Below are 27,286 nucleotides of genomic sequence, written 5' to 3' on the forward strand. Positions count from 1 at the left end.
ACTAGATCATAGAATACATACAGACCTCAGACCCTCTAAACTACTGCAGTCCCCAGACCAGACCCCCCTAAGCAAATACAGACCCCAGAACAAGCACCCCAAATAAATACAGACCTCAGACCAAACCCCTAAATACAGACTCCAGACCTGACCCCCTACACTAATAATGACCCCAGACTTGACTCCCTTAATACAGACCCCAGACCAGACCCCCTAAACTAATACAGACCCTAGACCAGGCTCCCTAAATACAGACCCCATAAACTAATACAGACCCCTAAATACAGACCCCCTAAATACAGACCCCATAAACTAATACAGACTCCAGACCCCTAAATACAGACCCCAGACCTAAAACTAATACAGACCCCCTAAATACAGACACAAGACCTGACCCCCTACACTAATAATGACCACAGACCTGACTCCCTTAAGTAATACAGACCCCGAACCAGAACCCCTAATCTAATACAGACCCCAGACCAGACCCCTAAATACAGACCCCTAAATAAAGACCACTAAACTAATACAGATCCTAGAACAGGCCCCCTAAATAGACCCCATAAACTAATACAGACCCCAGACCAGACCCCCTAAATACAGTCCCCAGATGTCAAACAAATACAGACCCCCTAAATATAGACCCCAGACCACTTAAACTAACACAGACCCCTACATATACAGACCCTAAACCCCTTAAACTGATACAGACCTCCTAAATCCAAACCCCTTCAACTAATACAGACACCAAACCTCCTAAATACAGACCAGACCCCCTAAATACAGTCCCCAAACCAGGCCCCCTAAATACAGACCCCTTAAAGAGGCTCTGTCACCACATTATAAGTGGCCTATATTGTACATGCTGTGATCGGCGCTGTAATGTAGATTACAGCAGTGTTTTTTATTTAGAAAAACGATCATTTTTGAAGGAGGTATGACCTATATTTGCTTTATGCTAATGAGTTTCTCAATGGAGAACGTCTGTGTGATTTACAGCATAGCACAGCGAGATCTCGCTGTGAATTACAGTTTACAGCGTAATCTCGCGAGACTACGCCAGCTATGCTGTAAATCACACAGACGCTACAGAAGTGGTCAGGAGAATGAATACACGTCACGTCCTGGCTGGAGGTAATGTATATTCATTGTCCTGACACATGAGTAGCGTTATAGTATGTTTATGTAACTGCAAATAGCGATATAGCTATATCGCTATCTGCAGTGTAAATGAATGGAGAGAAGTGTATGACGCTGATGGTCAGTGTCATACACTCCTCTGTACAACGCCCACTTGGTCATATAGTAAAACACGCCCAGTTGTCCATTGAGAAACACATTAGCATAAAGCTAATATAGGTCATAAGTCAGTTAAAAATGATAGTTTTTCTAAATAAAAAACTATGCTGTAATCCATCCCCTTATACTTACATAGCAGCTCACCTCAGTCTTCTCTGTGGAGTCTTGCTGCTGCTCATGGACCTGCGGTCATGTGACCAGCAGGTCTCTAAACAGTAGTAAGAACTCCAGAGATGAGGTCAGGTGACCTTATGTCTAAAGGTCCTTTTGCAGGACAGTTTTTGCCGCGATTCGTGGCAAAATCGCGGAAAAAACTTGACAAAACTACATTGTACTTTGAGCGGCCATGGACCCTCGGGCCCCGGGCGGCCGCCCAAAACGCCCCATGATGATCCGCCATTGGATGAGGGTCTCACATTTTGGACCTGAACCTCTCTCTAGAGCGGGCCCCCTAAACCCCGTTCTGCCTTTCTCGGCTCCTGCTGCTTCCCGGACACTTCCTGGTTAGATGGTCAAAAGTTACAAAAACAGCAAAGCTCGCTGAGCTACGCTGTTTCTGTAACTCCCATAGAAGTGAATGTCAGTTACGGAAGCAGTGCAGCATGATAAAGTCATTATAAGTTAGTTACCGTACATGAGTACTTTGTGTTATACTCAGTTGTTAAATATGGAAATTATTTGCATTATTTATGTTTGTTACTTGTGTTTTAACCCGTTAGTGACCGGCCCATCGTGTTTCTACGTCGGTCACTAACGGGCCTTATTCCAATGCCATAGACTTTTTACGTCGCGGCATCGGAATAAGTAAACAGAGCAGGGAGCTGTGGGCTGGGAGCGTCCCTGCTCTGCCGGGTGAGATCGATATTAGTATCGATCTCACCCGTTTAACCCCTCAGATGCGGTGCACAATAGCGTGCACCGCATCTGAGTGGTTTTGGAGAGAGGGAGGGAGCTCCCTCTCTCTCCCACCGACACCCGGCGATACGATCGCCGAGTGTCTGTGTCTCTAATGGCAGCCGGGGGTCTAATAAAGGCCCCCAGGTCTGCCTGGAGTGAATGCCTGCTAGATCATGTCGGAGGCATGACCTAGCAGATGCCTGTCCGTGTTAAACGGACAGGCAGTAATACACTGCAATACAAAAGTATTGCAGTGTATTATAAATGTGATCGCAGAATCGCATATTATAGTCCCCTAGTGGGACTAATAAAAAAGTGAAAAAAAAGTTGAATAAAGTTAATTTAAAAAAAAATGTGAAAAAAAATGAAAACCCCAGCTTTTCCCCTTATAAAATGCTTTACTATTAAAAAAACAAAATAAAGTTAAAAAGTTACACGTATTTGGTATCGCGGCGTCCGTAACTACCCCGACTATAAATCTGTTACATTATTTAACCCACACGGTGAACGCCGTAAAAAATGTAATAAAAAACTATGGAAAAATTGCTGTTTTCTGTGAATACTGACTTTAACAAAATGTGATAAAAAGTGATCAAAAAGTCGCATCTACTCCAAAATGGTACCAATAAAAACTACAAGTCTTGCCGCAAAAAAAAAAGCCCTCATATAACCGCATCGGCGAAAAAATAAAAACGTTACGGCTCTTCAAATATGGAGACACAAAAACAAATAATTTTGAAAAAAAAGCGTTTTTACTGTGTAAAAGTAGTAAAACATACAAAAACTATACAAATTTGGTATCGTTGCAATCGTAACAACCCGCTGAATAAAGTTATTGTGTTATTTATATCACACGGTAAACGGCGTAGATTTAAGACGCGAAAAAGAGTGGCGAAATTTCAGGTTTTTTTCTATTTCCCCCCAAATAAAAGTTAATAAAAGTTAATCAATAAATAATATGTCCCCCAAAATGGTGCTATTAAAAAATACAACTTGTCCCGCAAAAAACAAGACCTTATACAGCTATGTCGACGCAAAAATAAAAAGGTTATAGCTCTTGGAATGCGACGATGGAAAAACTTAAAAAATGGCTTGGTCATTAAGGTTTAAAATAGGCTGGTCATTAAGGGGTTAAACTAGTAATAAAATGTGCAATATAGATTTATATAGATTTACATGCGCGCGGGCGTGGTTAAGTTATGGGGGGCCCCGGCACATTCTTTGCACAGGGGCCCTCTGCAGTCTGTGTCCACCGCTGTCTAAGCCATACAGCATACTGTAACATTTTCATTTATGGGACAAAAATATGTTATATGAGTGTTCTTTATGGCTCTTTTACATGAGCATATTTTTCTGCTGTACTAGGGATGCATTTTTCGGTGCATAAATATAGAGCGAATGTAAATCTATGGAGCTATTAATATGGGCGCAAACATTTTTTTTTTTATAACATAGCATGGGCTACTTTTATTTGTTTTGACAATTAAAAAAACGGCCATTGAAGTTTATGGAGAGTGTTCAAAATATGGCTGCATCCTTATGTTATCTGTATTGCATCAGTATATCATCAGTATTGCGTCCGTATTTCAAAGGGTTTGCCTTCTCTATTTCAATTTCCTCCCTAGAAGACAGCCCTACAGTATTAATCTCATGCACACAATTATTACTTATGATTTGGGATCTGTATCATTGAATACAGTGTCACTGCATTGCAATGGGTTGATGCATATCACCATGTGTTACATCGCATGCCGCTATATCTGACCTAGTTCGCCCATACAAGCACTGAATTTAGTGCTTCTAGAGGAAAAGTCGGTCTGAGAAATGAAACGTTACTTAGAAATAAGCAGTTCTGCTTTGAGTATCATGTTACGAGCCGAAATACACTTGCTCATGTGCATTAGCCCTTATGGTTCCATAATACGGATGCAATGCTGATTACATATTTATGCAAAAGGTTGCCCTACTGCAGATCTGTTCTGGGGATGTGATCAGATACACTTGAGTGAAACTGACCATAGGGATGTTTTTATGCAACGTTTTTGAAAGTACCAAATAGCATAAGAGTGCTATACAACTCCGCAGCACAAAAGGATACAACATAAGTAAATGAGCAGAAAGCTAAGGGTATGTTCACACAGAGTTTTTGGCATGCAGAAAAATCTGCCTCAAAATTCCTTCAGGAATTTTGAGGCAGATTTTGACTTGCCTGCATTTTCTTTGCCACAGTTTTCGGGGGAAGTTTTCAGTGCGCTTGTTTGGCTGCGCCCATTGAGCGCCGCAGGCATACAACACTAAGAAAAAAGCTTTCTCAGCCTCTCATTGATTTCAATGGGAGATCAGAGACGGAAACGTGGGAAGAAAAAGCATGTTGCTTCCTTTTCCCGCGAGCATATTTTTCCACTCGCGGGAAAAAAACGCCTCTGCCTCCCATTGAAATCAATAGGAAGCGATTTTGATCATTTTTTGGCGTGGTTTCTGATGCGGTTTCCGCATCAAAATCAGCGCCAAAAAACTCTGTGCGAACTAGGTCTAAATGTATTTAATATATTTGCATAATTGTTGCTCAATATAAGTTTTGGATCCATCGGGAAAAAACTTAATCTGTATGGGCCCAACATAATGTGAACAGAACTTAATTCACACATAAACTACATCCCACAGCTTTTTATTTGTTAATTTACACGTGGTATATTATTTATTCAGAAGACCTTGTTCTTCCCAACTGTGCAGTTTAATAAAAATTGCTTAGGATGCCTCAACATTTTCAAGGTGTGGAGAAATAGTGTGATCTCCGCATCTTTAATTCACTGTAATGCTGCACCCGCAGCTGTATTGCCCTTGAAAGTCATGTCCTTCATATGAAAAGATAATTCATCACCTTGTAGAAGAACAACACAATGCATTTAGCACTCGCAGGCAATAATTCATATGGCCAATTAAGTTTAAACACCTGCAAGAAAGCAGACCTGTACTCAGTGTATTATACACATGCTGATGACATCACACCCGGTTTTCACGCCACACTGCCGACAAATATTTGGATTTGTTTTTGTTCATAATGATTAAAAAATACAATCTTGGATTTAAAGGGGTCCTCCAGGCATTTTATATTGATAGCCTATCTTTAGGATAGGCCGTCAATATCAGATCGGTGGGGGTCTGACTCCCGACACGATCAGCTGACTAAAGGTTCCATAGCGTTCGTCGCTGCGGTCTCTTCAGTGTTTACCAGGCACAGTGCCGTACATGTCGGTAGAGGCCGTGTCTGGTATTGCAGCTCAATCTCATTCACTTGAATGGGACCAAAGCTGCAATCCCAGGCGCAGCTACTACAGATGTGTGCGGAGCTGTGCCCCGTAAACGGGGAAAAGGCTGAAGCGACGAAAGCCGTGGCCCAGTCAATCAGCTGATCGGTGAAGGGGTGCCGGGAGTCGGACCCCCACTGATCTGACTCGACCTAAGGATAGGACATTAAGATAAAATACCAAGAGAACCCTTTTAACTTTATGTTACATATGATATTATTTAGCTTGTCAATGATGATGTGAAATTTCAGGTGGTTACTAATAAAAATCCGCCAATATCTAAAAATACAAACCACAGTGCAAACCTTACAGTAGGCCAATGTTACCTAATGTGTAATAGGTGTAAACTTAAAGAAAACCTAATTACACATTAAAAAATGAAAACAAAAATGTAATATATTTCTTCTATGCTGAGTTGTGATCTCTTGAAGTTACAGGCCCAAAGCCCGAGGCTGCACTACTGCAAGTTCGGATGACAACATTTTCTGTTCAGATTCCTGTCAGATACAGTGTTGTCATGGAGACATAGGGCCTCATTTATCAAAATTAACATCTAAATCCCCAACTGGTACCCTACTATATGTTCAGACTTTGTGTTAAGTTTAGGTAAAAATAAAAAACACACCAAACATTCAGACCTGAGAATTTCCATTTAAGGAAATGTAACATCTGCTGCGATCCCCATTTCAACCTATGATACCTTTATCAATCAAAATTTTTGAAAAATGAACTGGAAAACCTCTTTAAGGCTGGATACACACGTGGCGTATTTTTCTGCCGCGGATTTGGTTACGGTAAGGCCACAGCTTGCGACGGATCTCAGCCATTGCAATGCAATCGCAGCAAGTCTACGGCAAATCTGCATCAAAACACCAACATGTAATACATACAGACATTGGCAGATTCGCTGCAGTTAAATCCGCAGCGGAAAAATATGCCACGTGACAATGCAGCGTAAGAACATTATTAGGTCCTTGGTGGAAGAGAAAAAGGAAGTCAAATTCTCACCTGAAACTCATCTGGAAAACTTGACCCTGGTTGACTCTCTGAGTCTTGTTGTCAAACCCATGGAGCATCTCTCCAAACAATGTGTCATTCAGGTGACCTCCTGGACGCAGACACTTAGAACCTTCACAAAGATCCGTCAACATGAGACAAGATCTGCCATCTGGTGCTAGTCGGTATTCATCCACACAGCTACATATAAACGAAATATATAAATATATACATCAAATCGAGAAGGAAATAAAGAGAATTAAACAAATATTTGTATAATTAATAACAGAAAAATCAGATCTCTCACTACTGTCAGGGCAATTTAGTCTAGAGACTGGGTTGTACAGATGTCGCCGTCTTTACCTTGACTTTTAACGCAATAAATAAATAATGGCTAGGTCCCTTATCTTGACTTTTTCAATGACTTTTCAATGGCTTTTATTATGTGATATCACGCTGCCGCAAGTTATCAGAGTCAAGATAAAGATGGCTACATCCGTATCTCTAATAAAAAAATATTGGCTTATGTAACCATTATGACCGAATATTCTTGTGGTTGCCTTTAGGCTGGAGCTACATGGAGACTATTTGTAGGGCACCTTCCACAGCTAAAGCTGCAGTCCAGCAGTCTGATCATTAATAGCTGTGCTACTAAAAGTCTTTACGTAGCTCCAGCCTAAGGGCTCATCCACACGTAACGGAATTGCTGCATATTTTCCATCCGGAATTGCGGAGGGAAATACACAGCAGAATACAGTAGCAGCAAAGTGGGTGAGATTCAACAAAACTCATCCACATGCTGCGTAAAATTCCCATCCCAAAATTCACCTGCGGTTCGTTTTTTTTTCGTTCCGCCGCATGTTAATTCCTTCAGCGGAAAGTGAACTTAATTGCTGCGTTTTTCAGAGGAGATGTCACCATCTCATCCACATGCCGCGTAAATGCTGAGTGGAAAAAACGCTCAGATATTGACGTGCAATGCAGAGTTTTATTCTCCAGCATGTGAATTATATTTGCGTAAACGCTGCTTATTTGTTGAGGGATTTCCCCATTGAATTTAATGGGGGGTAAAACAACAAATAGCAGATGTTGGGTTTTTTTTGTGGTGGAATCGCAGCGATTTTTCCTCCAGGCCGGCCTCCTGGGATGACGTTTCATCACGTGACCGCTGCAGACAATCACAAAAAAAAGGGCTCAAGAAGTAACATGCACTTCTTTTTTACAGGGCGATTTTTACACGTCGTTTTTAAAGACGGCGCATAAAAAAACGCCCCGTGGGAACGGAAAGCCGTTTTTCCGATTTAAATCAATGGCAGATGTCAGGAGGCGTTCAGCCTACGTATTTGCAGCCGTTTTTCAGGGTGGTTTACGGCCCGAAACACGGCTGAAAATAGCCCGTGTGAACATACCCTTAAAGTCCACTTACCCACAGAACATGTATATAGCATTCTCGTTTGGAATATTTGGAAGGGATATCATCTGTTGTAAACAAAGTTGTTCACAGCCTCCATTGGATCCATCTGAACAGTCGATTCCTTTGGTGTAATCATAGCAGCCGCTTCCGTCCTTCATCGGCTTTAACCCCTCAGGACACTAGTAGAAATAGGAGTTACAAGCTGTAAATAACAAACTACCATTATTGTGTATGACTGATGTTACTGCATCATTGAGGGGATTTTCAGAAAATATCTTGGTATGCGGGTATATTATAATTGATAGAATTTTATGTCTGTACGTCAAGTGTGAACATTGCCTTGGCAGCACGAGGATTAATAGTATGTATAACGCTACACGCTTTATTTGGATCAGTCAGGTAGTCCTCCAATATGCCTTTCTATAGTAATCATTAAAATAGATATCAATCTTTTCTGCGCTCGCCATATATGATGTTCTCACTAGTCACGTAGGGGCCAATAACATCTACTAGAGCCAGTACTTACTTTTTCCGCAGAAGTATCTGTCATATATGTAAATTGTTTGTTTAATAAATCAGCGCAAAGATAATTTGTTAGCGTTGTTTTTGCTGAATTACATCTTTACCTTTATACGTTTTTAATGAATGTCAAATATTGATATGTCCATCACAAAGGTTAAAAAAATAAATAAAAAATAAACTTTTACATGGTAATTTTTTTTTTTTTTTACTCTTTAGATTATATTATTTTATTTACTCCATCTGATATGGCAATACAATTATGATTTTAACCCCTTGGAGACACGGCCAATTTAAATTTTTTAATTTTAGTTTTTTCGTCCCCGCCTTCCAAAAGCCATTTTAACGTGAAGTGATTTATAAGGGGTTTATAGTATATAAGGCCCTCAAAGCTAGTTCAGAACGGAACCGGTCCCTAAAATAAGGCTTTTGAAATTTTCTTGCAAATGTAAGAAAATGCTGCTAAAGTTACTGCCTTGTAACGTCCCAGAAAAATGAAAGGATGTTCAAAAAAACAATGCAAACATAAAGGAGACATATGGGAAATGTGAAATAGTAACTATTTTGTGTGGTATTAGTATCTGTCTTACAAGCAGATACAGTTCAAATTTAAAAAAATGCTAATTTTTGCAATTTTTCATAAATAAACACTGAATGTGTCGACCAAATTTTACCACTAACTTAAAGTCCAATGTGTCACGAGAAAACAATCTCAAATGGCTTGAAAAAAATAAAAGCATTTCAAAGTTATTACCACTTCAAGTGATACATGTCAGATTTGAAAAAAATGGCCTGGTCCTTAAAGGGAACCTGTCACCAGCATTTTAGCTATAAAGCCAGCAATACCTGGTGAAAGTGGGTCAAAAATCATTGTCATCTAAGCTATAAATATGTTCTAAGTAAGCTCTGTAGCTTTAGTATTCCGTTTTTCAGTGGTCCCACGCCGTATGCAAATGAGCAGAAAAGAGTCAAATCTTCATCTGAAAAGAGTCAGGTTTTCATTCCTTCAGCATCTCAGAGTGGACTCCACCTCCTTCTTTTTGATTGACAGCTCCTTAGCCAGTCAGGGCCGGACAGGTGGTGACAGTGGGCGTGGTTAAGAAGCTGCATCCCAGAGGGAAAAATAATTACCATAAAAGGCGGGAAAAGTTTAAACGACTATATTTACTGACAGAGGAGGACTTCAGGAAAGAAGAGAACAGATATGAACTCTGGACAGCTGCGGCCGTTGAGGGGTCCGGCGAGTTTAACAGGTAAGATGTTGATGACAGGATCCCTTTAAGGCCAAAACAGGATTAGTCACTAATGGGTTAATGGAATTTGTAACAACATTGTGTTACTATTAGATACTTTATTATGAATGCAGCTGCTTAACATCCACTATGGCATCACAGTTTATTGAGTTATGCTGGACAGGAGAAGAGGAGTCGCCTCAGGCAGTAATAGTTGTGTCTGCTTCATATTTTAATACTACTCTTAGGGGAAAATCTGTAGCATCTACAGCTACTTAATTTGTGATTTCTAGTTGTGTTTTAATAACATTCATGAGGCATTTGGTTGATTTTTAACAAGGGTATAACACATTGACTATCCCAAGAGATCTAGCACACAATATCAAATTATTATTCCAGCGGATCTAAAATAAAAGGTGAAGCTTTGCAAATTGTCCTTATAAAAAAAAAATCTCATACCATTATATGCTATCCTATGCTGACTTATGTATCTCCATGATTACAGTCTACAAACAAAGACTATAAAGTCTGATCCTGTAGTCATACTTCCATCCATGTGTCCACTAGTTATTGCTAACACACATGCATTGGTGCAACAAGAAGCCTTCGACTGCATCACTTACAGCAGCTGTTGCAACCTACTTCCGCAGGGGAATAATCTTCATCATCTACTCCTGTGTTTGTTTGTTGGCGCAGCCACATGGTCTATTCAGTACTTTCTCGTGTTACTCTCTGCTGCCATCGGGTGATCTTAGGGCACACATGTGTGACTTTTCCAGTCTTATAGGGAAAGAACACTGGATGCCCATGATGCGTCAGCCAATGAACTGCTGCACCTCCCTTATATACATTGCATTCGAAAAGTCTTCAGACCCTTTCCGTTTTTTTACATTTTGTTATGTTCAGGCCTTGTGCTAAAATAATAAAAAATGTCAAGTTTTCCCCATCATTCTGCGCTCAATACCCCATAATGACAAAGTGAAAACAGAATGTTATTGATCTTTGCTAATTTATTGCAAAGTAAAAACGAAAATATTGCATTGACATAAATATTCAGACCCTTTACTCAGGACTTAGTTGAAGCACCTTTGTCAGTGATAACAACCTCCTGTTTTCTTGGGTATGATGCCATAAGGTTTGCACACCTGGATTTGGGGATTTTCTGCCATTCTTCTCTGCAGATCCTCTCAAGCTCTGTCAGGTTGGATGGGGATCGTCGGTGGACAGACATTTTCAGGTCTCTCCAGAGATGTTCGATAAGTCAGGGCTCTGGTTAGGCCACTCAAGGATATTCACAGAATTGTCCCAAAGCCACTCTTGTGTTGTCTTGGCTGTGTGCTTAGGGTCATTGTCTTGTTGGAAGGTAAACCTTCGGCCCAGTCTGAGGTCCAGAGCACTACTGATCAGGTTTTCATTAAGAATATCTCTGTACTTTGCTCCATTCATCTTTTTCTCAACCCTGACCAGTTTCCCTGTCCCAGCCGCTGAAAAACACCCCCACAGTATGATGCTGCCACCACCATGCTTCACTGTAGGGATGGTATTGGGCAGCTGATGAGCAGTGCCTGGTTTCCTCCAGACATGGCGCTTAGAATTGAGGCAAAAAAGTTCAATCTTGGTTTCATCAGACAACAGAATCTTGTTTCTCACAGTCTGAGAATCCATTAAGTGCTTGAGGAGAGGCTTATTTCTGGTTACTCTGCCATACAGCCCAGATTGGTGGAGTGCTGCAGTGATGGCTGACCTTCTAGAGGTTTCTCCCATCTGCACACAGGATCTTTGGAGCTCAGCCAGAGTGACCATTGGATTCTTAGTCACGTCTCTTACCAAGGTCCTTCTTCCCCGATTACTCAGTTTGGTGGGGCGGCCAGCTCTAGGAAGTATCCTGGATGTTCCAAACTTCTTCCATTTAAGAATTATGGAAGCCATGGGCTCTTGGAATTCTTTCCTCCTGGCTTGGTTTTTTGCTCTGATATGCATTGTCAGCTGTGAGATCTTATATAGACAGGGGTGTATCTTTCATGTCCAATCACATGAATTTACCACAGGTGACTCCAATCAAGGTGTAGAAACATTTCAAAGATGATCTAAAGAAATGGGAGGCCCCTAGCACAAAATTTGGAGTGTCATAGCAAAGGGCCTGAATACTTATGTCCATTCCGAAATTTGAGTTTTTCATTCTTTATTAAATTAGCAAAAATTTCTAAAATTCTGTTTTCACTTTGTCATTATGGGGTATTGAGTTTAGAATGATGGGGAAAACTTTATTTTTTTTAATTTTAGCACAAGGCCTCACCATAACAAAATGTGAAAAAAGTGAAAGGGTCTGAAGACTTTCCGAATGCACTGTATTCCACATCAGGATACCATGCTGATGCCTTAGCAATAGGTTCCCTGAGTTCTTGTTGTTTTCCACAGGTGAGCTCCCGATTCATTTCCTGTCTACACATTAGTGATCTGCCCTGTCTTGCTTTCTACCTGCCTAGACCTGTGTCCATCTTCTCGTGTCTGTGTCTAGAGGGTCCACCTCCCGGTTCCTTACAGGTAGTAGGAGACAGATCGCAGAGTATGACTGCAGGATTAGACTACACATAGTTTGTTTGTAGTCTGTCACCATTGTGACACATAGGTTGGCAGAAGAGCTGTTAGACACAAAATGGTAAGATATTATTAACCCTTTGAGGACCAGGCCAATTTTTGGCTTTGAGTACATGAAAATTCTTTTGATTTTACCTCCTTACATTCTAGCGGTCATACATTTTTTTACTTTTTGGTCAACGTAGCTGCATGGGGCTTTATTTTTAATGTTTTGTAGGACGAGATGCAGGTTATTTACGTCCAATTTGTGGGTACATAATGTATATATTAGAGCTTATTTTATGTTATAATACGGCAGCAGTGACATTATTTTAGATGCATTACAGAAAAAAAGAAAATGGTCACAAAGGTTCAAATAGCTTTTAAAGCACTTCATTTACAACAATTTCCCTATTTTGGTGCCCAAGTTGAATTGTATGTGACTGTTTTTGCTGGCACTGTCAAAAGTTTATGAGATTTTTATCCAGTCCATGTTATGAGGGACGTCATACGTATAACAGTGCTGTACAGTGCCGGAATGAGCAGCTTAGGGTATGTTCACACGACCTATTTTCAGACGTAATTCAGGCATTTTACGCCTCAAATTACGCCTGAAAAGATGGCTCCATTACGCCTGAAAACATCTGCCCATTGCCTTCAATGGGTTTTACGATGTTCTGTTCCCACGAGCCTTTATTTTACGCCTCGCTGTCAAAATACGGCGCGTAAAATGACAGCTTGTCAAAAGAAGTGCAGGACAATTCTTGGGACGTTTTTGGAGACGTTTTTTCATAGACTCTATTGAAAACAGCTCCAAAAATGGCCGTGGAAAACGCTGCAAAAAACGCCATGAAAAACGTGAGTTGCTCAAAAAACGTCTGAGAATCAGGAGCTGTTTTCCCTTGAAAACAGCTCCGTATTTTCAGACGTATTTTGTTAATCGTGTGAACATACCCTTACAGTCAAGTCCCCTTTTACTGCGGCTTGAAGCTGCCCTTCCTTCCATTCTGGTCCACCAACAGAACTCTGCTGTACTCAAGTTGGAAAGTTCTTAACCCCTTAAAGACCAGGCCAATTTGAGTTTTTTATTTTAATTTTTTCCTCCTCGCCTTCCAAAAGCCATAACTTTTCTATTTCTTTGTCAACATAGCCATATGAGGGCTTGTTTTATGCGGGACAAGTTTTCAGTTTTTCATGGCTCCATTTACTGTACCGCATAATGTACTGGGAATCTGAAAAAATTTATTGTGGGGTGAAATGGGCAAAAGACAGCGACTACACCCTTTTTTGGGGGGTTTGTTTTTACGACATCCATCAGGCGGTAAAAACTACATGTTCACCTTATTCTACAGGTTGATACGTTTACGGAGATACCAAATTTATATGTTTTGTATTATGCAATCGAAGAAAGGAACTGCAGCACTCCAAAGAAGTGTATTTGATTTATTCACCAAGCATAAAAACACTTGCAACGTTTCTACCCATAAATGGGTCTTTATCAAGCATACTTGGTCAGCGTCATACACTTCTCTTTACAACGCCCACTTGGTCAAAAAGTAAAAACACGTCCAGTTGTCTATTAAGAAAGTCATTAGCATAAATCTCAAATAGGTCATAACTCTGTCAAAAGTGATCGTTTTTAGAAATAAAAAACACTGCTGTGATCTACATTACAGTGCCGATCACATTATGTAAGAGATAGGGCACTTATAATGTGGTGACAGAGCCTCCTTAAGGTGTTAAATGGGCGGAATCAAAGTGATCTTTGATTCCGCCCATTGCAGTGAGGTATCGGCTGTGTAACACAGCTGTCACCCACTCTGTATGGAGCGAGGTCAGCCCGTGAGTCCGCTCCATACATCCCCTTAACGGCTGCCGCGTACCAGTACGTGGCATGTCGTTAAGGGGTTAATGGAACCTGTAGTTTGCCCCTAATGTATCAATCTTCCCAAACTCATCAACCTGACTTTTATGAAAATGTCCTGCCTATGTGGTGGATAGGTTGAAGTTCAGCAGGGAAGTGTATATTCACTAATAATATGTTTAGAGGAGAGGTTTCAACTTCTTGGTGTCCAGTGGGAGCCAATTTACTATGTAGCACTGTACAGGCCCAGTGGCACTGGGTTCCCTATTGCAAGCACACAGACACAGATATACAACACACTAGGACTAATTTAAAGACTATGTAAACCTTTGAAAGGCATTTTTTTTCTTCACTAAAAAGGTTAGTCAGTGTGATTAGTGCAACTTTAGAAATATTTTTTATTAAAAATTAATTTTACCTTTTAGAAATACAGCTGCTCTTTATTCTCTATACAAATCAGCTGTATCGTTCGCTAAATCCTGTGCCCGTCAGGTCCACGGGACTGACAGGTTTAGTGACAGCAGGTCCTGCGTGTCTTTTCTAACACATCTAAGTTCATTACAGGTGGATTCTGCATGTCACAGGCATGCAGGACCCGCTGACACTGATCCCATCACATCCGCGGGACTGACGAATTCAGGTCATAGCGAATGATACAGCTGCTCTGTATAGAGGATACAGATCAGCTGTATTTCAAAAAGTTAAAATAATTTTTAATAAAAACTATTTAGAAAGTTGATCACACTGATAGAAATTTTTACATTAATTGAAGCTATTAGGCCTTCTGCACACAGGACAAAAATGCTGCAGAATTTCCATCTGGATTTTCTGTGCGGAGATTCCATAATGTTTATGCAATATGAATTGATGTGCTGCAGATTGAGAATGAGATTTTCTGCAGATTTTTTCCGCAAATCTCATCCACTTTGCTGCAACTGTAATACGTGCAGAATTTATGCACTCAACAGGACATTCAATTCTGCAGCATTTCTGTCCTGTGGGCTGATGCTACACTATTAGTGAAAAACATGAAGTTTTTCACATCCGAGGTGCCCCCGTGCAGGTTCAGTCTTCACGGATCCCCATAGACTTGAGTCTATGGAGGAATCCGTGAAAACGGAAGAAAATAGGACATGTTCTATTTTCAATGGACCCTTCACACGGTCTACTGAAACAACGGCCGTGTGAACAGCCCCATTGAAATACATGCGTTGTTTTAACGGCCGTCACACGGACGTAAAATACGCTCGTGTGAATCAGGCCAAAGTTGTATTATGGTCTGGTGCTTAGCCTTCAAATGGCTTGTAGTGGTCAGCCATGCAGTGCTAGGGTAATGTTGCTTTGATGCTCTAGTGCAGTTCCCACTTTACCCCAAATGTTTAGACGTTTCGAGTAAGTAGGCAGATTTGCTACCCAGAAGTCCTGAAGACCGTCATTATTTTACTATAAAACTTAAACATTTGTAGTGGAAGATTTCAAATGTGTTGTGGGCCTCATAGTCTTATTGTATAGCACTGACATAAATGGTGGGAGTAGTTGCACACACCAGCCGTAATCAGGAGTTAATAAATTAGTCTTATTATCAAGTGGCTTCTCCTGTAAACCCAATGTAAATTACCCTAAATTGCCCACTGCTGAGCATGGCATCTGGGACTACCACCGATCTCAAGAATGTGGGTGCCATTCTGTTTCATAGTGGAGAATCCATCCTTCTATTAAATAAATGCTCTCACATTAAAGTTTACATAACTTAATTTTAATGGAAAGTTACTCTGTTTATTTGCAGAATGGGGAATGGGACTGGTCACTGCAGAAACAAGTGCAGCTCTTCAGACATACTAATAAATTAACATGTTAAACCTACAGAAGAAGGTGCTCACAGGCAAAGACAACAGAATACCAAGCGTTTATAAGTTCATCATGAAATAAAGTCATAAAACAAATTAAAATACAGAGCATTACATACACCTGAAGCAGACAGTGGACTGGCTATAATGTATTTATAAAAAGTCTAAACCAAAGGAAAGTGCATATGTGCTAAACATGGTAAAGCAGCGCCTACACGTAAAATCAATACCAAAGCAATATAAGGGATACCCTTTGAGAAACGCATGTCGGGTGGGTGCGGTCATCAGTCTGTATCAGTAGTACTTCTTTTACAATGTGCTGTATCAAGATATCCTTCATTGCCTATGTTAGCCTATACGGTTTTAGAGGGAAATGCCTATTCCCTTTTAATTCTTAAAATAATAATAATAATAATTATTATTATTATTATAATGACAAAATCTGATTTTAAATGTTGTCTCACCACACATCCTGAGGAATCCACTTTGCGCTCTGAGACGCACTTGAAATTACGGGAACAACCACCATTACTGAATGAGCAATCTCGGACTGGGCCAAAGGATGAAAGGAGGTCATCAACTGATTCAAAGTGTGTTGCCAGTAGGGATTCCTCACTGTAAGGGGTAAAGAAGTAATTATTCCAGGGCTGTGATACTGTCAGATTAAATTGCTTATCCCAGAAAATCCTGCATGCACTCTTTAAATAAAACTCATTATAGAAATGCCAGATGCATGTTCAGAAACTGTAAACATATTGTTTTTTTCAGGGCACATTGGTACCTCTATTACATGTACTGCACTGCTCTCTACCTGTTCTACATGTACTGCACTGCTCTCTACCTGTTCTACATGTACTGTACTGCTCTCCACCGTACTATATGTAGTGCACTGCTCTCTACCTATACTAAATGTACTGTACTGCTCTCTACCTGTACTGCATGTACAGTAGTGCTCTCTACCCGTACTACATGTAGTGTACTGCTCTCTGCATGCACTGCTCTCTACCTGTACTGCATGCACTGCTCTCTACGTGTACTACATGTACTATACTGCTCTCTACTTGCACTACATGTACTGTACTGCTCTCTACCTGTACTACATGTACTGCGCTGCTCTCTACCTGTACTATATGTACTGCACTGCTCTCTACCTGTACTGCATGTACAGTAGTGCTCTCTACCCATACTACATGTAGTGTACTGCTCTCTGCATGCACTGCACTGCTCTCTACCTGTACTGCATGCACTGCTCTCTACCTGTACTACATGTACTATACTGCTCTCTACCTGCACTACATGTACTGTACTGCTCTCTACCTGTACTACATGTACTGCACTGCTCTCTACCTGTACTACATGTAGTGCACTGCTCTCTACCTGTATTACATGTACTGTACTGTTCCCTACCTGTACTATATGTACTATACTGCTCTCTACCTGTATTACATGTACTGCACTGCTCTCTACCTGTACTGCTCTCTACCTGTACTACATGCACTGCACTGCTCTCTACCTGTACTGCATCCACTGCACTGCTTTCTACCTGTACTGCATGCACTGCACTGCTTTCTACCTGTACTGCATGCACTGCACTGCTCTCTACCTGTACTGTATGCACTGCACTGCTCTCTAACTGTACTACATGTACTGCACTGCGCTTTACCTGTACTACATGTACTGTACTGCTCTCTACCTGTACTACATGTACTGCACTGCTCTCTACCTGTACTGCATGTACAGTACTGCTCTCTACCTGTACTGCATGTACAGTTCTGCTCTCTACCTGTACTAAATGTAGTGTACTGCTCTCTGCATGAACTGCTCTCTACCTGTACGGTATGCACTGCACTGCTCTCTACCTGTACTACATGTACTGTACTGCTATCTACCTGTACTACATGTACTGTACTGCTCTCTACCTGTGCTACATGTACTGTACTGCTCTCTACATGTACTACATGTACTGCACTGCTCTCTGCCTGTATTACATGTACTGCACTGCTCTCTACCTGTATTACATGTACTGTACTGTTCCCTACCTTTACTAGGTGTACTGTACTGCTCTCTACCTGTACTATATGTACTATACTGCTATCTACCCATACTACATGTCCTGTACTGCTCTCTACCTGTATTACATGTACTGTACTGCTCTCTAGAGAACAGTACAGTACATGCAGTACAGGTAGAGAGCAGTACAGGACATGTACAGGTAGAGAGCAGTACAGTACATGTAGTACAGGTACAGAGCAATGCAGTGAATGTAGTACAGGTAGAGAGAGCAGTACAGTACATGTAGTACAGGTAAAGAGCAGTACGTAACATGTAGTACAGGTAGAGAACAGTACAGTACATATAGTACAGGTATAGAGCTGTACAGTACATACATTAATTAATATTGTAACTTGAGGGAAAACTTGTAATGATTTATTGCTCAAGCGCTTTGTCATCTGCACTTGGCAATACTTATATATACCCAAAAAATTGCAAGAAAAAAAACCAACCTGAATATACACAGCTTTTAAATGATCACTTCATTTACTAAAAGTAATGTTATCCAGCACCTATATTACCCATTTGAAAAAGTAATGTATCTACTTAACGTAATACCTGGTTGCACCACCTTTTGCATTGCCAAGTTCAACTAAATTCTTCTGATACCTGGTGACCTTTCATATCACGATTCTGACCCTCTCTTTTTTTGCAGTACTCATTTGAACACCGTGCATATTTCCATCATATTACCCACTGTAAAAAACACCCAAGCTGTTTTTGTGCAACTAATAACAAAGATTACTTTCAGGAACCTTGCTCCATATAATTATAGCTTGTAGTTCTCTCTACGGAGTCTGTTCAGAAACTTGCTAATTAACTGTTTGGATTAATTCCGCTTCTTACCACTAAGCATGAAATGTGGCATTAAGCAATGGCTTTCGACTTTGTTATGTCTAATAGTCCCGGTTATAATGATGACCGACCATGGCATTATACAGGCAATTTGTTATCTTCTTGTAGCCAGAACTAATAACCTTCTCGAAACACTATGACCTTTTCCTTTACTACATCTGTAAGATGTGAAGAACACACAAAGTGCACAGCACACATAAAAGGGTGGCCAACAATTTATCCTACATTTTTCCATATTGTCCACCTAGAGATGCTACAAAATGCTATTTGTGGATACCGATATGTGTTCTTTGCCTGTAGAGCTCATACAGAAGACCATTTTCTTGCAGAATATCTTCATAGCTTCAAACGCACCTGCAATCTTTTGAAAAGAACTCTACAATATAAAAGAGTGATCCGAGCTGTAAAGAATGAAACACTATTGACTAGAGATCCCCTATATAACACACGGATTGCACAGGGCCTGTGGATCAGAGGACTAGCTGAAATACTCCTGGCCAGTGACCAAATTCATTATATGCTTGCACCTGAATACATTCAACAAACTGGATTACAATGATTGACTGTTGTGCAGTTGACCTGCATTAATTCAAGGGTGTCCTTCTCGAGACAGTGACATTAGCCCCTAGAGAATTAACCATTTTATTTCTCCAAACTGGTGGCCATACCTGTGCATAGAGATATATGTTGTGGTTTTGTTTCTTTGGATGTAATGATTCATTTACTGCTTACAATAAAACATGGATTTATGCATTCAATATAGCAGCTGTGCTTAGTTTTTGATCATAGGAAGAAGTATATGTGAATGTGACAGACTTTTTTGCAGCTGCATGTAGTCTCCCGCAGCCCACTCCTTTGGGAGTTGCAATCAGCATATTTCTGTCATTACACGTTTCCCACTTCTTATACTATGCAAATTATAGAGAAATTAAGGAGAATGTGAGAAACAACATTTCATTACAAGGTGTTATCTAACATTCTGCAAATTCAGCCATTATTCATTTTATTATTTGTTAAAGTTAAATGAAATATGAGACAAGTTAACACCCTAATATTCCATTTAGGACAATGAAAGTTTTTGTCCTCATGCACATGGAAATGTTGCGTGCAGGAAGTTTGTAGCGGCACACAAGAGTCCCTATGGTTCCGTATTATAAAGGTGAAGACACTCCATATGGTGCTTCTGTGAGGAGCTATATTCCCCCCTAGAAGTAATGCTTCTAGAGAAGAATACCTCAGTAATATGGCATGGAATGGAACATGCCCAATTTTGGGTCCTAGTATATATTGACCCATGGCTTTCTATAGGCGCTATATTAAGGGTCTTTACAACACTGATTCATTTTTGGTGGAAAAATTGGTGCAATAATATTGAAAATGATGGCGCATGACATCAGAAACCATATTCTCTATACATTTACTGTCCTAGATTGATACATAATATGTGTTAGATTCCTAACAAAAAATGTTTTTTTATTTTTTATGTCAACTAAGCAACTGACTTTGATTGTCGTGATCAGTAATTATACAGGGTATTAGATGAGAACAACTAAAATAATAGTTTAAATTTGTGTTCTCATTTACCTGTAGTTATTGTTTTTACAGGTTGTCTAATGGGTTTATCTTCGAAATTTGTTCTAGTAAAACAACAATAACCTATATTTTTTATCTAGGGATCAAAGGGAATTTAATGTTGTTCTTTTTTTTTATTATTGACTGAGCATTTTAAAGGGATAAGAAATAAGTTTGTGGATTTAGTAGAGAATAGTAGTTACAAAGGAAAAGGTAATGAAATCAGGCTACATTATAAGGTAAAAATATGGAAATGTGTTTTTGTTTTTTTTAAAGCCCTTTCTATGTTTATGAACTAATCATATTACAATGATATAATAGCCATATTTTCATTATGTGAGGGTTATTTTCCTTGTATAGCCTATACTAGGAATGGTGAAGCTTTTTGACCATGTTGGCCAATATCCTTTTGGGAAACTTGCTAAAGTGCCAAGATACTAATAAATATAAAAACAAAGTGATCAGGACCCCCATGATGATACTAGCCACAGGACCCCTTTTATGATGTTCTCATTATGTGATGTGCTACACATAAAAGCATGGTCTGGCATAGACATCCTCCCGAAATGTAGTACTTTTTATGAATCAAAACGGTTGCTCATGAATATTCATTATGGTTTCCACCCTTGCCCAACCCTCAGTATAGTTTGGCAGATTCCTCTAAAAGTTGAGAGCTGACTGGCCCGTTATGTGACCTTACATTCACTGCGAAGTAATATTAATGTGATTGGTCAAACTGTCACTGAAACTCCAGTCTTTAGACTTATTTATTCAACAAATCACTTAGACTCATTTGCTCCTAAGTAAGGGCCTGTTCACATCAGCGTCACCCTTCTGTTCATGGCTTCCGCCAGAACTTTCCATTGGAGGAACCCATGAACGGAAAGGCAAATGGAAACCATAGCCTTTCCGTTCATGGCTTCCATCTGACGGAAAGATCTAGCGGAACCCATGAACAGAAAGCTGACGCTGATGTTAACACACCCTTTAATGTCTTGAAAACAAACACTAAACAAGTGAGAGTTTATTTTTTTGTTAAATCCTCCGATGAAAAGACCTTTTTTTTAAAATTGCTTTGATCATAACTCAAAACAAAGTGACAGATGTTCTCTAAGTCCTCCTTAAAAGATTATGAACCAGCTTAATGTCATTGGATGTAACGATTCTCACTGGAGAAGACAATCCACTAAAGCTATACTGGGGTGCGGAGACTACAGTATCTTGCTGTTCTTCACCCTTAACCCATGCCAGGAGGTATGGACTTTCCCTGTCCCTGTCAGAATCTCAGGTAACGGTCCCTAGAATAGTCATCAGGAATCAGAAACGTAGCCAGGGAATGTAGAAGTCCAGGGAACGGCAAGTCCCGGGTTTTTCCGGAAACAAGCCTTTGTCCGGTTTTGGTCAACAGTAGTATTGTGAAGGTGCACCTCTAGTCAGGTGAACATATCAAAAAGCAGCCCTTGAATTGGTGCTGTTTCCTTTTGGCAAATAATTCAACTGAATTCTAGTTGTTTGCATAGCCAAAATTGATACTAGGTTGTTTCAAAGAAGAAAGTTATTTTATGATAATAATGTTTCAGATACAGGCGACGCGTTTCGGAGCCATATAGGCTCCTTCCTCAGGCAGTATCACAGGGGTAAAGAAGTGTGGGGAGGATACAAAACATTTATGCCTGAAATAGAACCGGGAAAGCGGTCTGACAGTGAAGACGTCAAGGGTCAACTGTCAGTACAGGAGAAACAATATACACAATTGTTATATGAAAGTATAATAAGCACAGAAAATAGATAATATATATAGAAATGCAGCATTTGTTTTTTTAGATTTGATGTTGTGTTTTCTTGGTGTGAATGAAGGAGTTAATCAAAAGATTCAAAGAGCGGTGATGTGCCTCTTCTCTGTGTACGTCAGTGATCGTACTGGCTTGGTTGCCTGGTAAAGTCATCAGGCAAGATCAGGATATCTATTGATATGGTGGGCTCACAGGAGTTATGGTTGGGGCTTGGGGAAGATCTGGGTGCTGTCAGGGGAGATCGGAGCCTCTCGGTGCATCTTTTTAATGTTTTTACATTCATGTTATTGGAGCCAGGCGAGGTGAGTAACCTTCCTTATTTTGCTTCCTAATGATAAAAATCATGTTGGAAAGATGGTGGCAAGAAATTTTAGCTGTTACGCCAACACAAGCTGCAGAGATGGGGACTAAGCATCTAAATCTTCAAATAGTGTTAAAAGTCATTCACATGAACTTCAGACACTTTAAGTTTTCGATTAACCAGAGATTTGGTTTGATGAGTGGTGGGTAATTCACTTAAATCTTCTATCATCTTTTTTTACTTCCCATATTTTCTCATGTATTAGAAAAAATCTAATTAAAATATGTTTGGTACTTACTGCCACGAGATTTAAAAAAATGATGATTTACATGTAATACCTGAGGTAAGGAAAAAGGGGCAAGAATGTTCTATGGCTGGTGGAAGACAGTCAGCAAAGGAAGCCAGCGCTGTGGAATTGTAGAACATTTCTTCAGTTTCTTCCAACTACTACAGTTTATCATAATGAGGAAGCAGTTGAGGTTAATGTACTTGTCATAGTGCTAGAGACAAACCCTTTCAGCTGTGCCATCTTGATTCATTGTTGCTTCCCAATCACCAATGTAGCAAAAGGTCTCTTCCTTATGTCAGACGCACTACTGGATTTACATCTCAGGAGCCTATAGGCCCAGACTATCTGGCATATTAGGCTCCACTTATTAAGTGTGCCATTTCTTAAAGGGGTTATGCGGTTGGCAAAAACTATTCCCCATTGATATTAGACAAAGAAATAATAACACTTACTAATTCACTCCCATTTTCAAACATGCGCTGATCCCCCATTTTGAACCTTGGTTCACGCGGCACAGGACGTTCTGTAGTTTTTTTCCTGTGTTGTAACACATTGACACACCGCCATGTGTCAGAGGTCTGTCTTCCCTCCTGTTGGTGTCAGCTCATCACTGATCATATGACCACAAGGGGCTTGAACAGAGTAAGATTGCCAGTCCCCTGCGGTCACATGATTGCTAACATCCCGACATCAACAGGAGGGGAAGGCAAGGGTGAGTGACAGCTCCGGGAGCGGGAGGCAAGGATGCGTGTCACTGTGCCCTACAAGCAGAGGATAACTGTAGCAAGAGGTGACAGCTGGAGAGTATGAGGGGAAATTTAGTGCTGAAGAGGGGAGACTACAGCCCTGATCTGCATAAAATCCCTTTCCTAGCAGCGCCGGCAGCTCCTTCACTACTGAGGGAGAAGGAACAGGGGCATACACTCCTTTTTCCCCTGCACCTACACTGCTACGCAGTGCCTGGAAAACCTTGTCTCGTACAGGTATTGCAGGAAGGAGAGGGTGATTAAAAGGGCACACCAGGCTTTCATGGCACAGTGTAGCAGTGTAGGTGCAGGGGAAAAAGGAGCTCGTGCTAAAAGTCTAAATCCCGCCTCCAAACAGGAAGTAAGGCAGCAGCATGGCCGTCCGATTGAGGAGTAATGGAGTATTCAACTTTTACACAGTGATAATACATGGCCAGTTTAGTTTATGTTTAATTAATATGTTAATGTGTTTTGCACTCTTTTTCTTGCCGTCGGATTACCCCTTTAAAATAATTTTCCCACTACAGGAAGTGATGGCATATGGTTAGGACATGCCTTTACTTTTTGATCAGTGGGGGACCAACTGCCGGGACCCCCATGACCCTGAGAATAAAGGGGCTGTAGCACTGGTATAGAGCTGCGGTCCCTTCACAGTTTCTCCTGGGCCTATTCTGTGCAAGGAACTGCAACATAGCTCCATTCAAGTTCCCCTTCATAGCCAGTGGCCTCCAATCTTAGGATTAGTGGGGGTCCCAGCATTCGGACGTCCACAGATAAGAAAGTGATGGCATATCTTAACAAAATGGCATCAATTTCTCTGATGAGGAAACCCTTTAAGTCATGAATGGCTTTAAAAATGTTTTTGTTCCTAAAAATTAAAGCAGAGCAGTGCAGTGCACTTCTCACAACACCTAACACCCTCGGCAGCCTTCCCCTTGTCCATCCATGGGTGTCCTCCTCTAACTCTCTCATGGGCTGACGGTCAGACTGGGATCACATGACACAGCTGTCCATGATGTATTAAATGACATGAAATGTAACAACATCCTGCAATATAACATAATATATATTACCTGTGACATCTGTTTTAGCATCAATAACGCATTATCATATAGGTTAACTATATTATAGCTGCCATATTTAATTCGTTATCCACTTCACTGGCAAAGAAAGATGGCATTTAGCCCATAAAGCGTACAAAGATTCCGAAAAATTAAATACACCCATTCATGCATTCTGCTGCATTAGAAACTTTTTATTCCGCTATCTGCCAAAGAACACTTAGTTATGGCAGCAGTCCAAGGCCATTCTGTATCACATTATTCCGTTGTCCTTTATATGGATACTATCTACTCTGCTTTGTTACACTTTACCATTTGCATTTTCATCAAATGTATCTAGTTTTTATACCCCTATAAAAATTCTTTACATACAATTTAATTCAGATTTAGACATACGAGTTATATATCCCACAGGGGATCTGCTGCTATAAATGTATCCATCAAAGACACATGATTATCCACTCTCTGTGCTACCTGTTTCTAGCCTTGAACTCTGCCATTTTCCTGTTCATTGTCCCTTTTATGAGTCCTGGTTTTATTATTCTTGGATTTATCCATATTTCCTTTTTATTTTTCTCATCTATCTTTTTATTTCTCTGACTCTGACCTTGATCCAAATTAATAACTTCCCTGGCTTCTCGGCTCTGTCTGTTTTGTTTGTGACTATTTTTCAGCCATATGCGTCACCACTGTTGTCCCTGAACTTTCATTCCTTACGAACCTTGTTTCATGAGGAGTATGACACGTGTACAAAAAAATAATGTATTTTTAGTTGAAAAAACTACTCTCATTCCATGATTTTTCGATAATAATTATTCATAATAAATATTTCCATATTTATATTGGCGATCATAAATGTATGTAGTAGTTTTACTTACGTTTCCAGGTTAGGAGCAAAACCTAACATTGCCTTTAGGTTTGTGGAAAAAAGATGACATAACTTAACTTACTGGTTATTCCGGTAAGATTGAAAGCGCCATACTTACTGATACAAGGGCAGTTTAACCTACCCTTGTATCAGTCTCTTACTTTCCTTGATAAGAAGTCATATTTTTCACACTTTCTACGACTTGTGTTCTATAGAATAGAAATAACTGGAATAGCTCAAAACACATCAGGTACACCTTGTAAGAAAGGAAAAAGTGGGCAGTAATGACTGAGTTCTTAAAACCAAAGGTTGGAGTTCAAGAGAAAAATTAATCCCACTGAACGGCGCTGTTCCTCCCCAGTGAATAAGTCCGGCAGGTAACGTCGGTAAAAGGTTACTGGTATTGTTCAAAAAACTTCTAGACAACTACAGAGTGATTGACGAAGAGACCGGTCCGGTCTTGAAACGCGTAGCTCTCCTTTTTATCATTTAAAAAAAACACAACAATAAACAGACAACGTCAATCACTCTATAGTTGTCTAGAAGTTTTTGGAACAATACCATTGACCTTTTACCGACGTGACCTGCCGGACTTATTCACTGGGGAGGAACGGCCCCGTCCAGTGGGATTAATTTTTCTCTTGAACTCCAACCTTTGGTCGACAGAACCCTACAGGTCACCGGAAGAATCCCAGGCTGCGGACCTCCGTAATTAATTTTACCAGCAAGGACGTTGTGCTCCGAGCACAACACTATCAGGTGAGCACCGTTTCTTACCTGATGCTATACATTTAAATACCTTGTGATGATGCACCATGTGCGCCGTACTTTTTTTCTATTTCTCTATACAGTTACTGAGCTCTTAAAACGACATACTGTTCTATATCCGATAAACACTCTTTACGCAAAGCTTGGCCCTTCCTTTTCCCTTTGGAAGCCAGTGAAGGAATTATTCTACAATTACTCACTAAATACCACGCTCAACAGCCAATCAAAATACAAATAGGACCGGTGTGACGCGGCAGCTTATGTAAAGATTTCTATATCGGCGGCCAAACCACTTGTCTAGTGATGTAGTCATTTCATAAGGCAAATAATGACGGTATCAATGTATGTCACAATTCATACATTTTTACATGTGGGTGGCTTTCATTACGTGTTGAATTTATTTCAAATCTAAATAATTTTGAATATTATTGTATATTATTAACGCTATGATTAATTTTTTTTAGCTAAAAAAAACCCTGTGATATCCCTTTAAGTACATTTAATTAACAATGTGTGAATAACGTTAACGGAGACAGCTCAGCTGCAGCAAATACTTGCCACAGGAAAATTGCCACAACCATTTTCCTGTGTGGACAAAGCTTTATCATTTACGCATTATTATTCCAACAAATGAAAAATACGTTAAAATCTAGCACATTTCTGCTCACAAATAAAACTTAGCTGTGCTGAGATCTCTTCTGGAATGATCCCTGCGTGCTGTTTTTTTTTTATCCTATGTCAATCAGTTATGCTCATGTCACCTTATCCTTCTTCTTGTTGTGTCTAGTAAGGAGCTAAGTTACAATATGATGCTATCTCAGACTTCCAAGTGCCTGCTCCCTTCTTTTCCCCCTCCCCCTTACGTCATGGCGATTCGGTATGTGATAATCTATGCCAAATCTTACTTCCTCCAAATCCCTGTCTTTATTACGGTATGTCTAGGCAATATAGTAGCACCAATAGTTTATGGATTTGAAATTATTTTTTTTTGTAGTGTCACAATGTGAAATAAAACAATTTACGAATAT

At 40.2% G+C, this 27,286-nt stretch overlaps 1 protein-coding gene across 1 annotated transcript in view; it reads right to left on the minus strand.

Moving 5' to 3' along the window:
• The window catches only part of ASTN2 (astrotactin 2), a 647,867-nt gene that overhangs the window by 235,173 nt on the left and 385,408 nt on the right, over positions 1–27,286 (minus strand). Inside the window, exons 10-12 of the mRNA XM_075835545.1 lie at positions 16,418–16,568; positions 7,927–8,093; positions 6,513–6,701 (exon numbers count right to left, since the gene is read on the minus strand). Of these exons, the coding sequence (XP_075691660.1) occupies positions 6,513–6,701; positions 7,927–8,093; positions 16,418–16,568 (507 nt within the window). The remainder of the gene's footprint in view (positions 1–6,512; positions 6,702–7,926; positions 8,094–16,417; positions 16,569–27,286) is intronic.

The sequence above is a fragment of the Rhinoderma darwinii genome, chromosome 8, assembly GCF_050947455.1.
Source record: "Rhinoderma darwinii isolate aRhiDar2 chromosome 8, aRhiDar2.hap1, whole genome shotgun sequence".
Taxonomy (NCBI): Eukaryota; Metazoa; Chordata; class Amphibia; order Anura; family Rhinodermatidae; genus Rhinoderma; species Rhinoderma darwinii.